Source organism: Cherax quadricarinatus, chromosome 6, assembly GCF_038502225.1.
Source record: "Cherax quadricarinatus isolate ZL_2023a chromosome 6, ASM3850222v1, whole genome shotgun sequence".
NCBI classification, from domain to species: domain Eukaryota; kingdom Metazoa; phylum Arthropoda; class Malacostraca; order Decapoda; family Parastacidae; genus Cherax; species Cherax quadricarinatus.
In genome coordinates, this window is record NC_091297.1 from 42,406,600 (window position 1) to 42,423,223 (window position 16,624).

At 40.2% G+C, this 16,624-nt stretch overlaps 1 protein-coding gene across 1 annotated transcript in view; it reads right to left on the minus strand.

Annotated features, from left to right (window-relative positions):
- Positions 1-1,173: 1,173 nt before the first annotated feature.
- Positions 1,174-16,624, minus strand: part of LOC128694441 (uncharacterized) — a 90,858-nt gene continuing 75,407 nt past the window's right edge. Inside the window, exons 12-13 of the mRNA XM_070105385.1 lie at positions 11,707-11,763; positions 1,174-1,637 (exon numbers count right to left, since the gene is read on the minus strand). Of these exons, the coding sequence (XP_069961486.1) occupies positions 1,471-1,637; positions 11,707-11,763 (224 nt within the window). The 3' untranslated portion in view covers positions 1,174-1,470. The remainder of the gene's footprint in view (positions 1,638-11,706; positions 11,764-16,624) is intronic.

A 16,624-nucleotide genomic window follows, 5' to 3' on the forward strand; every position in this document is an offset into this window, starting at 1 on the left:
GAGAGCTAGCACACTCAGCTGGAGTGCTAGCACACTCAGCTGGAGTGCTAGCACACTCAGCTGGAGTGCTAGCACACTCAGCTGGAGTGCTAGCACACTCAGCTGGAGTGCTAGCACACTCAGCTGGAGTGCTAGCACACTCAGCTGGAGTGCTAGCACACTCAGCTGGAGTGTTAGCACACTCAGCTGGAGTGCTAGCACACTCAGCTGGAGTGCTAGCACACTCAGCTGGAGTGTTAGCACACTCAGCTGGAGTGCTAGCACACTCAGCTGGAGTGTTAGCACACTCAGCTGGAGTGCTAGCACACTCAGCTGGAGAGCTAGCACACTCAGCTGAAGTGCTAGCACACTCAGCTGGAGAGCTAGCACACTCAGCTGGAGTGCTAGCACACTCAGCTGGAGTGCTAGCACACTCAGCTGGAGTGCTAGCACACTCAGCTGGAGTGTTAGCACACTCAGCTGGAGTGCTAGCACACTCAGCTGGAGTGCTAGCACACTCAGCTGGAGTGTTAGCACACTCAGCTGGAGTGCTAGCACACTCAGCTGGAGTGTTAGCACACTCAGCTGGAGTGCTAGCACACTCAGCTGGAGAGCTAGCACACTCAGCTGAAGTGCTAGCACACTCAGCTGGAGAGCTAGCACACTCAGCTGGAGTGCTAGCACACTCAGCTGGAGTGCTAGCAGGAAGGAGAGGAAAGATGATGTCACTGCATTTTTAACATAAATATGGCGATTGGGTGTAGTCTGTGCCCTTGACGAAGGTGTGAGTGATAGTCACACAGGTGTGAGTGATAGTCACACAGGTGTGAGTGATAGTCACACAGGTGTGAGTGATAGTCACACAGGTGTGAGTGATAGTCACACAGGTGTGAGTGATAGTCACACAACATACTGCATATGGATGTCACCCACTCAAAAGAATTTGCGTATGAATAAACTGATTCCTTTTCTTTTTACTTAAAAAGATAAAAATCTTGACCCATACTCAAGCATATACATTATATATCTCCAATTAGTGAATCATTCATAGTAAGAAAACCTATTTATATTAAGAATTGTAAATACTATGCATATTTCTAATAAGTTTATACAGGAATGATAAAATTTACTTTTATTATGATATATTAAGCATATCAGTTTAATTTTGAAGAGTAGGTTATCACTTACATCTTAATTAACAAATATTAACATGAATGTCGGTAAATTTTCTGAAGGAAGAATCTTCTGAAGGCCAAAAAAAATAAAGAGCATGAAACCTCCCTAAGCTTTGTCTTACTGGATGACGGTTGTAGCATTTGTCACCCCACTTGCAACCTCAGCACCACCGTCGTGTTCTCCCAGTGTTACTTTGTATCTTAACATTATGGAAGATAAAGCAGTACCTTCAACCTTCTCTCTTGTTTTCACGAGTGGGATTTCACGTTCAGAATCTGATGGCAGTTTATATTCTTACATCATGATTTTTTTTTTTCATTCAAGTCTCCTTTTAGTAGGCGGGACGTAATCTGATTTGTAATGGCTTGCGAAGGGTGTTGAGAGAGGTGGTGTCGGATCGTCTTGCTTGTGTGCGGTGCGGAGTCTAAGACAGAGGATGCTGCAGGCAGCCGTCAGGATTCCCACCACTACTGCTACCATCCCTGTAATCATACACACAATGTTATACATGTAGAATGTATTTGGATTTAACGCGAGAAAATTTTTTTTTAGAAATAACACGGGTAAGATTAATCTGTATATTTTAAGGTCAGGGACCCCTTACCTGTGTCTTATTTCAGTCCAAGTGATTTTTCACCGTGTTTCCATCAGTGTTTACATTTTAGCACAAATATTTAGATTTATAAGACTGTGGTATGAAATCATTGCTCCTTTGCATAACCTCACAAAAACAAATTCGAAATTCATAAGAGTAAGTAAAAAACACATAAATAAGTCAAATAAGAAAAGTGCAAAGTAATATTATTACTGTTATTATTATTACTATTATTATTCCTGTGCATCTGTAAACTATTGACAAGACTTGGACTCGGTATCACAGCGCATTATGTCATGGCTGCTGGAGTGAAGAGAGAGAGATGTTTCTTTAATCTAAGGTATGGCATGACCTCGCTTTTATTTGTGATCTAATAAACGCAAGTAACCTGATTTCTAGGTGCTATGTAGCGATTACTATTGACCTCGAGTAATGAAGCAAATCTTCCCCTTGAGTCATTATTAAGATAGATATTCCTTGCGAAAATTTCAAAACTTTCCATCATTTGTAACTCTGACCGATACTTACTCTCATTCTTTCTTACTTAATAAGCACATAGTTCTGTAACTTGGGTGAAGTAAGTACACACTGAAGTGAAATAATAAGTAGTCTGATATCAATAAACCATCAATAATTTTTATTTAAATGTAATTCAGAATAATTATAAATGCTTAATTAATTGAGAAATGAATTATAAAAAAAATAGGAATAGTAATTATTATTATAAGTATTTATGTGTTGGCATTAAGTAAGTTTATTTAGGTATCACAAATAAAGTTACATAGATTATCATACATAGTAGCATATGTGTAGAGAACCTGGGATAACCCAAAAAAAGTCAGACAAAGTGACTTATTTCCGTTGAAGTCCCTTTAATACGTTATTATTATACTATAAATGAGATATCTTATTAAGATACTATAAAGGAGATATACTAGAAATAAGGTAAAATGAGTTTTTTATATTTACATGTATGTTAGCTAAAAAAAAAAAACCACTCTCCTCCTTTTCTGTCGATACATTCATCAGGCATCTTTTGGCTCTCTTCTTGAACTGGTTCATGCTATGACTGGTTTTGACATGTGCGGGCAGTCAGATCCATTTGTTTATTGCTGTACAATAAAAGGTGTTTGAAGCCTGGCCACAGACTGTGGGTACTACAAAGTTGTGCTCTCTCCTCTTAGTATGTTTGCTTTGGTTCCCAACCTTGACAAAATTGGCAGCAAGATATTCTGGACACTCTTCGTGAGCAATTTTATAAACTTATTTTAACTTTAGTTGTTTTACTCTGTCTTCAACATTCAGCATATCCAGTTGTTGTAATTCATCCTGGCCTACATGTTCTCTTGGACCCAGGTCCAGGATGAATCTTACCATTTTGTTCTGGGTGATTTGCAGTCTTTCTTTCAGTTTTTTTGTCAAGGCAGAGTACCAAGAAGATCAAGCGTAGTCCATGACATTGTATAAGGGCTAAGCAGCGAGCCTCAGTAGGTAGACACTGCTTATCTGTTGAGGAATTTCAGTCTGGCATTCGCTTTCTTTACTACACTGTTCCCTATCAATTCTCCTGACATGCATGGGTCAAAGGGGATTTCCAGATATTTTACTAAGGAAACTGAAGTGATGGGTTCCTCATTACACCGGACATTAAAATTATTTACTCTTCTCAGTTTATGTTTCGTGCCAAAGAGTATGGCTTCCGTTTTCCCAAAGTGTAACGATAATTTCTTGTCTACTAACCATTTGCTGTAGGACTCCAGTTCCAGTGTTATTACATTAGCTATATCTTGTGGGTCTTTACCTGACACTAACAGAGCACTGTCATCCGCATACAGTAGGAATTTGCATTTGACACTAATGCTATCGGCAGGAGTTCTGATGCTGTTTTGACAATTTGTGTCCTGTTGTTAATGTAAAACTTAAACCAGTCTACGGAACCTATGCCGATAGCTTGAAGTTTCTTACATAGTATATTGTGGTTGACAGTATCGAAGGCCTTTTGTAAGTCTAAGGTTACCATTCCCATGAGGTTCCCTATCGACATTTCTGATCCCATGTAATCCACCAGATTAATTAGGGAGGTGTCGGTTAAAAACTCTTAAAGACTGACTGGTGACTATGGAGAATGTTGTTGTCATTAATATACTTAACTACTTGACAGTACACCACCCTCTCTAGAATTTTGGATATTACATTGAGTATACTAACAGGCCTATAGTTGCTGACATCAGACCTACTATTTTTCTTGAGGATAGGATTAACTCTGGCCTCCTTGAACCCCCTCCGGTACGGTATTAGTGGTGATGGACAAATTTATTATGTTAGCAATGGGGATTGGGAATTCTGAGGCACCATCTTTTAGGAACTTAGACGGGATATTATCTGGGCCAGTGCTCTTAGTTGCTTAGTTATTTTTGCACGAAGTCATAAGATACACTTACTAGTTGACAAATGTTTTGGGTTACCCCTTTATTGGTATAGTATGTTTTAAACTTATCAGAGTCTGTGTTAAAGGTATTTGATGCAGCTGGTAGTTTACTTACCAGTGTAGATGAGAGAGTTGTATAGTAAGAATTAAAACAATTTACCATTTTAGTTGTTTCGTGGCATTGTGAACCAATACTTTCGCTCTTCACTTCTCTGCAACTACAGTCAGGCTCGGGTATAATCAGTTCAAGCAGTGTAACATCCGTTAATGTTTATTAATATTAATATTATTTTAAAAGCGCATCAGTTACCTGAAGAAATGTGTTAAGATATTCTGTTGGTCAGGATGTTTCAATATGTGTTTGCTAGGTACAATGTTGCTTACCTTCATATGTATTTCTTTCATTTTTTGTCACGTTATTGCTCTAGAATTATCGTTTATCGTAATAATTAATATTAATGTTAATGAGATATAATAAATGGGTTTGAGCCATTGCTAATATGTTTTGCAAAGAGTGCTGTTGTATGGAGTGCTTTGCTAGTTCAAAGGATTTATAAGGGAAATGAGAGACCAAGCTTGGGAACAACACCAGCTCTTACACTGTACCACCTTTGGGCATTATTCTAGCCAGACTGTCTTACCCATATATTGATATAAAGAAGTTTTCATATGGAGAAGCCAGCCCCGAAGCCAGTACAGTTAAGCCAGTATATGTAATGTGTTTATATTGGAACCATGTGATTCACACTAGCCTATCTTAGCATAATTACCTTTGCATCTATCCTTCTTTTAGCGTCTTGCTAGATTAATATACATTATCAGTATGCTTAGTAAAGCTTATTTCCCTGTTAATTTGTCTTCCAACCTGGAACTTAAGCTAATATTGTCCCCTCTGTTGTCTAGCTTATACATTATCTATCCTATCTTATATTAATACTATTTTCCTTAGTCATTTTGACTTGTGTTTGCTATATTTTGTCGCATTTTTTTCCGCTAATTTGTGTCTGATGACATAATCTAACTTTCTACCTATTTTCCTATATTAATTATATAACCTTTTTTGTTGTTGTCTCTTCTTGTGTTGCCTCGTGTCCTACTCATGTTAACCTCCCCTCAAGGGAGGTTCCTTGACGCTGGTGAGGGGCTCTTGATCTAGGGAATTGGATCTGTGCTCCGGGTCCCTGAATTGAGCCTGAATACCTCCCCCCCCCCCTTACATGCACTGGCTAATCCTACGGGTTTAACTCTCCTCATGATTATAATAATAACAATAATATTCATGCTAACCTGTATTTTGGTTTCATGTAATTTTATGTAATTTTTATATGTAATATGTCTGAAGTATTTATTTTATTGTATTTGATAATTATGTTTCCAGAGTATTAGTAAGATGTGTTATTTTTTTAATGAATAAGACACATGTGTAACAGTTAGGTATCTTTTTGGTTGAAGCGTTTCGCCTACACAGTAGGCTTCTTCAGTCAAATATAGAGATAGCAGATGTAGTAGCTATACGAAGATGATGTAATCAGTCCATCAACCTTGGATCAAAAGTATCTGTGGTGGTCAGTCCCTCAGCCTAGAGAAGAGCTCAGCTCCATGGTCTGGAACGATATGAAGCTGAAGCATGAGAATGGAATCTTAAATATTGTCGAAGGTGAAGTGGTAAGAGGGCGGGTCCCTCTGGAATCCAACCCTTTTCACTCAATATTAGTAGTTAAGCGATGAAGTATGGAAGATGTCCTCTCTACCATGATACCAGTGTGTTGCAGGCTGAGGGACTGACCACCTCATATACTTTTGCTCCAAGGTTGATGGATTGATTGCATCATCATCTTTATTTCACTACTACACCTGTTATCTCTGTATTTGACTGAAGAAGCCTACTGTGTAGGCGAAACGTTTCAACAATAAAGATACCTAACTGTTGCACATGTGTCTTAAGAACATAAGAAAGAAGAAACACTGCAACAGGCCTCCTGACCCATGCGGAGCAGGTCCATGTCCCCCCCCTCCGGATTAGCCCAATGACCCACCCAGTCTGGTCACCTCCACTCAAGGAAGGAGCACGGCATCAGACCCAGCAGCACAAGCTAGTCAGGTCCAACTCACACCCACCCACACCCACTCATGCATTTATCTAACCTATTTTTAAAACTACACAACGTTTTAGCCTCAATAACTGTACTCGGGAGTTTGTTCCACTCATCCACAACTCTATTACCAAACCAGTGCTCTCCTATATCCTTCCTGACTCTGAATTTTTCCAACTTTAAACCATTGCTGCGAGTCCTGTCTTGGCTGGAAATTTTCAGCATGCTATTTACATCCCCTTTATTTATTCCTGTTTTCCATTTATACACCTCGATCATATCCCCCCTAATTCTACGCCTTTCGAGAGTGTGCAGATTCAGGGCCTTCAGTCTGTCCTCATAGGGAAGATTTCTGATACATGGGATCATCTTTGTCATCCTCCTCTGTACGTTTTCCAGAGAATTTATATCCATTCTGTAATACGGTGACCAGAACTGTGCAGCATAGTCTAAATGAAGCCTAACCAAGGATATATAGAGTTGAAGAACAACCTGAGGAATTCTATTATTTACACTTCTAGATATGAAGCCAAGAATTCTGTTAGCTTTACTGCGAACACTAATGCACTGTTGTCTTGGTTTTAGATTACTGCTAACCAGAACTCCTAAATCCTTTTCGCAATCAGTAGTATTAAGATCTACATTATTTAGTTTATATGTCGCATGGTTATTTTCCTGTCCAACATTTAGAACTTTGCATTTGTCTATATTAAACTGCATCTGCCACTTCTCCGACCATTGCATCAGTCTATTCAAATCATCCTGGAGTGATCTAGTGTCCTCATTAGAATGAATTGGACGGCCTACTTTGGTGTTATCAGCAAATTTGCTTATGTCACTATTTATTCCCTCATCTATGTCGTTTATGTAAATTGTGAACAACAACGGGCCCAACACTGACCCCTGAGGAACACCGCTTGTGACGTCCCCCCATTATGATTTCTCCCCATTTATGCAAACTCTCTGCTGCCTATTTGTCAGCCATGCCTCTACCCAGCAAAAAATTTCTCCTCCTATTCCGTGTGCCTTAAGTTACCTCAATAGCCTCCGATGTGGAACTTTATCAAAAGCCTTACTGAAATTCATATACATGATCAACCATATACCATGATCTACCTCTTCAAACACCTTAGTGAAAAAAGTTAGTAAATTCGTAAGACAGGAACTCCCCTTTGTAAAACCGTGTTGAGATTCATTAATCAATCTGTGCCTATCAAGATGGCTATGAATTGCTTCGGCAATTATTGATTCCATAAATTTTCCCACTATGGAGGTAACGCTTATTGGTCTATAGTTCGAAGCCAAGGACCTGTCACCTGCCTTGTAAATAGGTATTACATTTGCCATTTTCCACTTATCAGGCACTATGCCAGTTTGTAGTGATATGTTAAAAAGATTAGCCAAAGGTATGCTCAGTTCCTCTTTACATTCCTTTAACACCCTTACAAACAGTTCATCAGGGCCTGGGGATTTGTTAGGTTTTAGTTTCTCTATTTGTCTGAGGACCATGTCACTAGTTACCGCAATCGTTCTACATAATCTATTATTTCAGGAATATCGCTAGTATTTTCCTGGGTGAAAACTTAGAGGAAGTAGGTATTGATGATTTCACACATATCCTTATCACTGTCAGTGATCTGACCAGTTACTCTTAATTGGCCAATCTTGTCCCTAATCTTACTTCTGTATACCTGAAAGAACCCTTTTGGGTTAGTCTTTGAATCCCTTGCTACCTTAGCCTCACATTCCCTTTTTGCTTTTCTTATTCCTTTCTTTATTTCTCCTTTTAATTGAATATATTGATTTCTTAACTGCCCATCCCCTCTTTTGATACGCCTATATATGCCTCTCTTTTGACCAATGAGATGTTTTAATCTACTGTTCATCCATTTGGGATCATTTTTGCTATATCTAATTTCCCTACTCGGAACAAAAGTTGTCTGGGCAGCTAGAACTATGCTCTGAAAAAGTCATGTTGACAACCAAGATCACCTACCTGACCCATAGTCAGGACATCCCAATTTAACCCACGCAGGTATTTTTTCAGTCCCATGAAGTCGGCGAAGCAAAAATCTGGGACAGAGATTTGATTGCAGTTATCTGAGTAATTCCATGATATATTGAAACTAAGTGATTTGTGATCACTTTCCCCTAGCTCATCATTAACCTCAAGATTATTAATTAGTGACTCTTTGTTGGCAAGAACCAAGTCAAGCAGATTGTTTCCTCTAGTTGGTTCTGTCACAACCTGTTCTAAAAAGCAATCCTGAACCGTATCAAGAAAGTCACTTGACTCAAGATTTCCTGTCATATTGTTCCAATCAATTTGTCTGAGGTTAAAATTTCCCATTATCACAGCATTTTCATATCTAGATGCCTTATGAATTTCGTCCCATAACAGCTTACTGCACACCCTGTCAAGGTTTGGGGGCCTATAAATCACACACAAAATTAATTTGCCACGTCCCTCGAGAAACTGTAGCCAAACAGATTCTGTGTTCGAGGTTTCTAATCGTGTATCATGTCTAAGACAACAATTTAAGTTTTCTCTGACATACATCGCCACTCCACCACCCTTCCTGTTGATCCTATCAGTGTGGAATAGTTTATAACCCTGTGTGTTGCATTCAGAAGGCATTTCTCTATCTTTCAGGTTGAACCAGGTCTCTGTTATACCAATAATATCTATATGACCTACACTTGCAAGTAATCTTAGCTCATCTATCTTGTTTCTTAGACTCCTACTATTTGTATAATAAACCTTAAGGGAGCTAGTCACTCGTTGCCCTCTATTATCTCTCTTTATTTGTTGATCAATTGATTTGCCATTTCTAGCAATTTTATTTTGAATATTGTCTTTTAAACATATCCCTGAGATATCCCGGTAATAACTGCTGTTTTTAACCCTAATACTGCAGCCTGATTGTTTCCCACAAACACCCATACCTCTATAATCTATCAGTTTAAATTCCTAGACAAGTCACCAATTACCCTCTCAATTGAATTGGCTGATGCAACCACTCCATCCCCAGAGAGATGAACCCCATCCCTTGCATACATATCACATTTGCCAAAGAATAGGTCCCAGTTATCAATGAATGGGATTGCAAGTTCCTTGAAGTACCTGTCTAGCCAGCAATTTATACCAATTGCCCTAGACATCCATTCATTGCCCACTCCCTTTCTAGGCAAGATGCTACATATGACTGGGATCCCTCCCTTAGACCTAACTACTTCTATGGCTGACCTGTACTTATCCAGCAGTTTCTTTCTCCTGCCCTTCCCGATGTCATTACCCCCAGCACTAAGACAGATAATGGGCTTGTTCCCATTACCTGCCATAATATTATCCAACCTGCTGACTATGTCACTAACACTAGCTCCAGGAAGGCACACTCTCTATCTGACCTTTCTGTCTCTGTTACAAAATGCATGGTCCATATATCTTACCTGAGAATCTCCTACTATTAAAATATTCTTACCTTGATTAGCAGGGGAATCAGTGGTACCTTCAACCTCACTAACCACTGAAGTACACTCGTCTTGGAGAACAGAGAATCGATTTCCTACCTTCACATCTTCTCTATTAACTCTCTTCATCTTCCTTCTTCCTGAACTGTGAACCACTTGCCACTTAAAGTGGCTGCCACTATCACTGCTGGTGACCATTTCCTCCTTACCAGCTAAATCCATCTCACACTCACTTCCAAACTCATCTATGCGAAGCTTCAGCCTCCTATTTTCCTCCTGAAGAAGAAGAACCTCCTTCTTCAACACTTGAACCTGAGATTCTAAAACACTACAACAAGCCACGGTGCTTGGTAGCAGCCCACGCTAACTCCCAAGAGCTTAGGAAGGTATGACCACACATGATCACTACCTCAGCATCTTAATCTTCAACTTGTCGGTGTTCTGTATCATTGTCAACCTATCTGTTATTTTTTTGTTAATATAGCATTATATGCTTTGAGTTATTTTATGAATCCTGTGCTAAACCAGACCATATTTATAGCGTTCAGTAGCAGCAAGGTACCCTGAGGAAATGCTAATAATTTACTAGAGAACCTGCCGAACTCTGAGTTTCCTGGTGGAAGCCACCGTAAAACCAGAGATCAAACCAAGTAAGCATGTTGAATAAAGAATGTGAAAAGTGAGGAGTAAGATTTTGGTCTGAGTGAGAAACTTGTATCACCTGGCTCAGGAAAGTACCCAATACGTTCATGATGAGGTATAAGGAGTGACCATACAGGACCAGCAGTTATTATGACAGAGTTTCTTGGAGACCAGCTATGAGAGAGGACCTATATAGTTGTCATTTGGTTTTGCCCTGTATCCTCTTACCACTTTTCCAGCATTGTCGAATTATAATTTTCCTTATACTGAATATTTTTTTTTAGTCGATGCAGATGTGCATTACAAGATTTAATAATGGGTATCCTTATGTGATTGATCCTTTTGCGAGTATCTTCTAACATACGTGCTTGTAAATTTTTCCTTCTCTGTGCCAAATTTTGTTTTATTTTCTATAATATGTTTTTTATTAAATTGTAAGACATTTTTAGAATAATTTCATTCACCCCTTGAGCCATCCATGTACGTAGGATCCATGGAGTTGCAACCACTATCTGTATAATATTTTTTTTCCCTAGAGTCAAAATCCGACAGGACGCCTACTGCTCATTATCAGGCGATGCTTCCCTAAGAGCCAGTAACAGCCAGACATACCTTATACCTTAAATAACTTGTATGACTCATATTGGACTTTTCTGCTCTAGCCCACTTTAACTCTTCGTTCAAGTGAAATTAATTTCCTTTCAAACCTACTAGTACTACTACTACTACTACTACTACTACTACTACTACTACTACTACTACTACTACTACTACTACTACTACTACTACTACTACTACTGCTACTACTACTACTACCACTACTACTATTACCACTACTACTTTTACTACTACTACTACTACTACTACTACCACTACTACTACTACTACTACTACTACTACTACTACTACTACTACTACTACTACTACTACTACTACTGTAAGAGAAGATGGAAGAATACCGGCGAATAAAAAAAAAAGTTATAAGTAAGTTTTCAGGCACAGGGACACATAAGTACAGTTATACAAATTTGGGCGATTACAATTATCATATATAAAAACATGTTTAAATTACTTATAATATAATATTATTTTATTATATTATATAGGATAGCCCCCCAAAAAGTCAGACAATGTGACATATTTCCATTGGTGTCCCTGTACATTTCTATCTTATTTTCATGTTATTTTGGAATTATCATGATAACCATCTCAGACAAAACTGCATGAAGGAAGGAAGAACACCTCATGAAGCTTGTTTGCAACTCCGATAGAAGGAATAAAAAATAATAGTTATTTTCTTCCAAGCGAGTCAGTCAGCTTACCTGCCAAGGCAGAGAAAGTCCCACTCTTCAGACACACGTTTTCTGTATCAGTCTCTCCTGAAAAAGAAAATGAACATGATTGAGGAGACTAACACAATTTTATTATTTAAATAAGTACATTGATTTAGATTAAGTACGTTTATTCAGGAGGTACAGGTACACATAAATACAGTTACATAACTTACCATACATAGCAGCATATGTGTAGATTACGTAGGATAACCCAAAAAAGTCAGACAAAAAGACTTATTTGCACTGAGGTAATAACTTACTATTTAAACAATAAAAGGGGATATACTGGGAATAAGGTAACGTGAGTTATTTACAATATAATTAAAGAGGATCAGATCACAATAACGGGTACATGTATGTTAGCTGTACAATAAATCGCTCTCCTCCCTTTGTGTACACACATTCATTAACTACATTTTCGGCATTGTGATTTTTTTTATATTTAAAACTTCATGTACCTGCATAGGAAGGTACATATATATTAATATGTAACAATGATACTGATGATGAGTAAGAAAACAAATTATCACTACACAATCTACTAAATAACTGCATCATACGTAATGACTCTAAAAACTAGCCTAACCTACACTCTGTTGCTAAGTACAACGATACACAGGCACAAAGGTTTTTATAAAATAATATAATGGTGCAAACTTAGTATTGCTTACACTTCTATCTGTCCACTTTCACCCGGTTATACACAATATCAAAACCTCGTTCACTTAAACATGCATAATGAACATGGAAAACATCAGTAACACTATATATAAACACAAAACAACCCAGGCAACATCTGATACTATGATACTGGTCATGGGCGACTTCAGTCACAGGGAGATTGATTGGGAAAACCTGGAGCCACATGGGGGTCCCGAAACATGGAGAGCCAAGATGATGGATGTGGTGCTGGCAAATCTCATGCACCAACATGTTAGGGATACTACCAAAGAGAGAAGGGAGGATGAAGCAAGACTGGATCTCGTGTTCACCCTGAGTAGCTCAGACAATGAGCACATCACATATTAAAGGCCCCTTGGAGCTAGCGACCATGTAGCTGTGAGCTTTGAATACATCGTGGAGCTAAAAGTGGAGAGGGTAACAGGAGTAGAAAGGGAAAAGCTAAACTATAAAAGGGGGGACTACACAGGAATGAGGACCTTCCTGCAGGAGGTTCAGTGGGAACAGGAGTTGATAGGAAAATCAGTAAACGAAATGATGGACTTTGTAACAACAAAATGCAAGGAGGCAGAGGAAAGGTTTGTTCCCAAGGGTAACAGAAATAATGGGAAGGACAGAACGAGCCCTTGGTTTACCCGAAGGTGCAGGGAGGCAAAAACTAAGTGCTCTAGAGAATGGAAAAAGTACAGAAGGCAAAGGACTCAGGAGAATAAAGAGATTAGTCGACGAGCCAGAAACGAGTATGCACAGATAAGAAGGGAGGCGCAGCGGCAGTATGAAAATGACATAGCATCGAAAGTCAAGTCTGACCCGAAACTACTCTACAGCCACATCAGGAGGAAGACAACAGTCAAGGACCAAGTAATCAGGCTGAGAAAAGGTGGGGAGCTCACAAGAAACGACCAGGAGGTATGTGAGGAGCTCAACATGAGATTTCAGGAAGTATTTACAGTGGAGGCTGAAGGGACAACAGGAAGACAAAACAGTGGCGTACAGCAACAAGGGATATACCAACAAGTGTTGGATGAATTACACACAACTGAGGAGGAGGTGGAGAAGCTCCTAAGTGACCTTGATACCTCAAAGGCGGTGGGATCGGACAACATCTCTCCATGGGTCCTTAGAGAGGGAGCAGGGACACTACATATGCCACTAACCAAAATCTTCAACACTTCCCTTGAAACTGGGCAACTACCTGAAGTATGGAAGAAGCAAATGTAGTCCCCATCTTTAAGAAGGGAGACAGAAATGAAGCACTAAATTATAGACCAGTGTCACTGACATGTACAGTATGCAAAGTCTTGGAAAAGATTATCAGGAGGAGAGTGGTGGAGCACCTGGAACAGAACAAGATTATAAACGCCAACCAGTATGGATTCATGGAAGGCAAATCCTGTGTCACAAACCTACTAGAGTTTTACGACAAGGTAACTGAAGTAAGAAATGAGAGGGAGGGGCGGGTTGATCGCATTTTCTTGGACTGCAAGAAGGCCTTCGACACGGTTCCTCACAAGAGATTAGTACAGAAGCTAGAGGAACAGGCACGTATAACAGGAAGGGCACTGCAATGGATCAGAGAATACCTAACAGGGAGACAACAGCGAGTCATGGTCAGTGATGAGGTATCACAGAGGGCGCCAGTGACGAGCAGGGTCCCACAGGGGTTAGTCCTGGGACCAGTGCTATTCTTGGTACATGTGAACGACATGACGGAAGGGATAGACTCAGAAGTGTCCCTGTTTGCAGATGACGTGAAGTTAATGAGGAGAATTAAATCAGACGCGGACCAGACAGGTCTACAAAGAGACCTGGACAGGCTGGATGTGTGGTCCAGAAACTGGCTCCTAGAATTTAACCCCGCCAAATGCAAAGTCATGAAAATCGGAGAAGGGCAAAGAAGACTGCAGACAGAGTATAGGCTAGGTGGCCAAAGGCTGCATATCTCACTCAAGGAGAAAGACCTAGGAGTGAGTATAATACGAGTACATCGCCGGAAGCACACATTAACCAGATAACTGCTGCGGCATATGGGCGCTTGGCAAACCTGAGAATAGCGTTCCGGTACCTCAGTAAGGAATCGTTCAAGGCTTTATACACTGTGTACGTCAGGCCCATACTGGAGTACGCAGCACCAGTTTGGAACCCACACCTGGTCAAACACGTCAAGAAATTAGAGAAAGTACAAAGGTTTGCAACAAGGCTGGTTCCAGAGCTAAGGGGAATGTCCTATGAAGAAAGGTTAAGGGAAATCGGTCTGACAACACTGTAGGACAGGAGGGTCAGGGGAGACATGATAACGACATACAAAATACTGCGTGGAATAGACAAGGTGGACAGAGACAGGATGTTCCAGAGATGAGACACAGAAACAAGGGGTCACAATTGGAAGCTGAAGACTCAGATGAGTCAAAGGGATGGTAAGAAGTATTTCTTCAGTCATAGAGTAGTTAGGAAGTGGAATAGTCTGGCAAGCGATGTAATGGAGGCAGGAACTATACATAGTTTTAAGACGAGGTATGATAAAGCTCATGGAGCAGGGACCCAGTAGCGGTCGGTGAAGAGGCGGGGCCAGGAGCTGAGTCTCTACCCCTGCAGCCACAGTTAGGTAAGTACAAGTAATGCCTAAACATACCACTACTTGAAAATGCTTAATAATACATCACTATTGTGATAATGGTACATTATTTAAAATTATACACAAAATACATAAATAGGTAGACACGTATGGTTACATGGAACAAAAATCTCTACTGGTACAACTCCAGTCCATTCATAATGGTGCTATTCCTCCCAAGCAACACAGTCCACCATAATGGTGCTATTCCTCCAAAACAACACTGTCCACCATAATGGTGCTATTCCTCCCAAGCAACACAGTCCATAATAATGGTGTTATTCCTCCCAAGCAACACAGTCCATAATAATGGTGCTATTCCTCCCAAGCAACACAGTCCACCATAATGGTGCTATTCCTCCAAAACAACACAGTCCACCATAATGGTGCTATTCCTCCCAAGCAACACAGTCCATAATAATGGTGTTATTCCTCCCAAGCAACACAGTGCACCATAATGGTGCTATTCCTCCAAAACAACACAGTCCACCATAATGGTGCTATTCTTCCCAAACAACACAGTCCGCCATAATGGTGCTATTCCTCCCAAGCAACACAGTCCATAATAATGGTGTTATTCCTCCCAAACAACACTGTCCACCATAATGGTGCTATTCCTCCAAAACAACACAGCCCACCATAATGGTGCTATTCTTCCCAAACAACGCAGTCCACCATAATGGTGCTATTCCTCCCAAGCAACACAGTCCATAATAATGGTGTTATTCCTCCCAAGCAACACAGTCCACCATAATGGTGCTATTCCTCCCAAACAACACAGTCCACCATAATGGTGCTATTCGTCCCAAACAACACAGTCCACCAAAATGGTGCTATTCCTCCAAAACAACACAGTCCACCATAATGGTGCTATTCTTCCCAAACAACACAGTCCACCATAATGGTGCTATTCCTCCCAAGCAACACTGTCCATAATAATGGTGCTATTCCTCCCAAACAACACAGTCCACCAAAATGGTGCTATTCCTCCCAAACAACACAGTCCACCATAATGGTGCTATTCTTCCCAAACAACACAGTCCACCATAATGGTGCTATTCCTCCCAAGCAACCCAGTCCATAACAATGGTGCTATTCCTCCCAAACAACACAGTCCACTATAATGGTGCTATTCCTCCCAAACAACACAGTCCACCATAATGGTGCTATTCCTCCCAAACAACACAGTCCACTATAATGGTGCTATTCTTCCCAAACAACACAGTCCACCAAAATGGTGCTATTCCTCCAAAACAACACAGTCCACCATAATGGTGCTATTCTTCCCAAACAACACAGTCCACCATAATGGTGCTATTCCTCCCAAGCAACACAGTCCATAATAATGGTGCTATTCCTCCCAAACAAAACAGTCCACCATAATGGTGCTATTTCTCCCAAGCAACACAGTCCATAATAATGGTGCTATTCCTCCCAAACAACACAGTCCACCATAATGGTGCTATTCCTCCCAAGCAACACAGTCCATAATAATGGTGCTATTCCTCCCAAACAACACAGTCCACCATAATGGTGCTATTCCTCCCAAGCAACACAGTCCATAATAATGGTGCTATTCCTCCCAAACAACACAGTCCGCCATAATGGTGC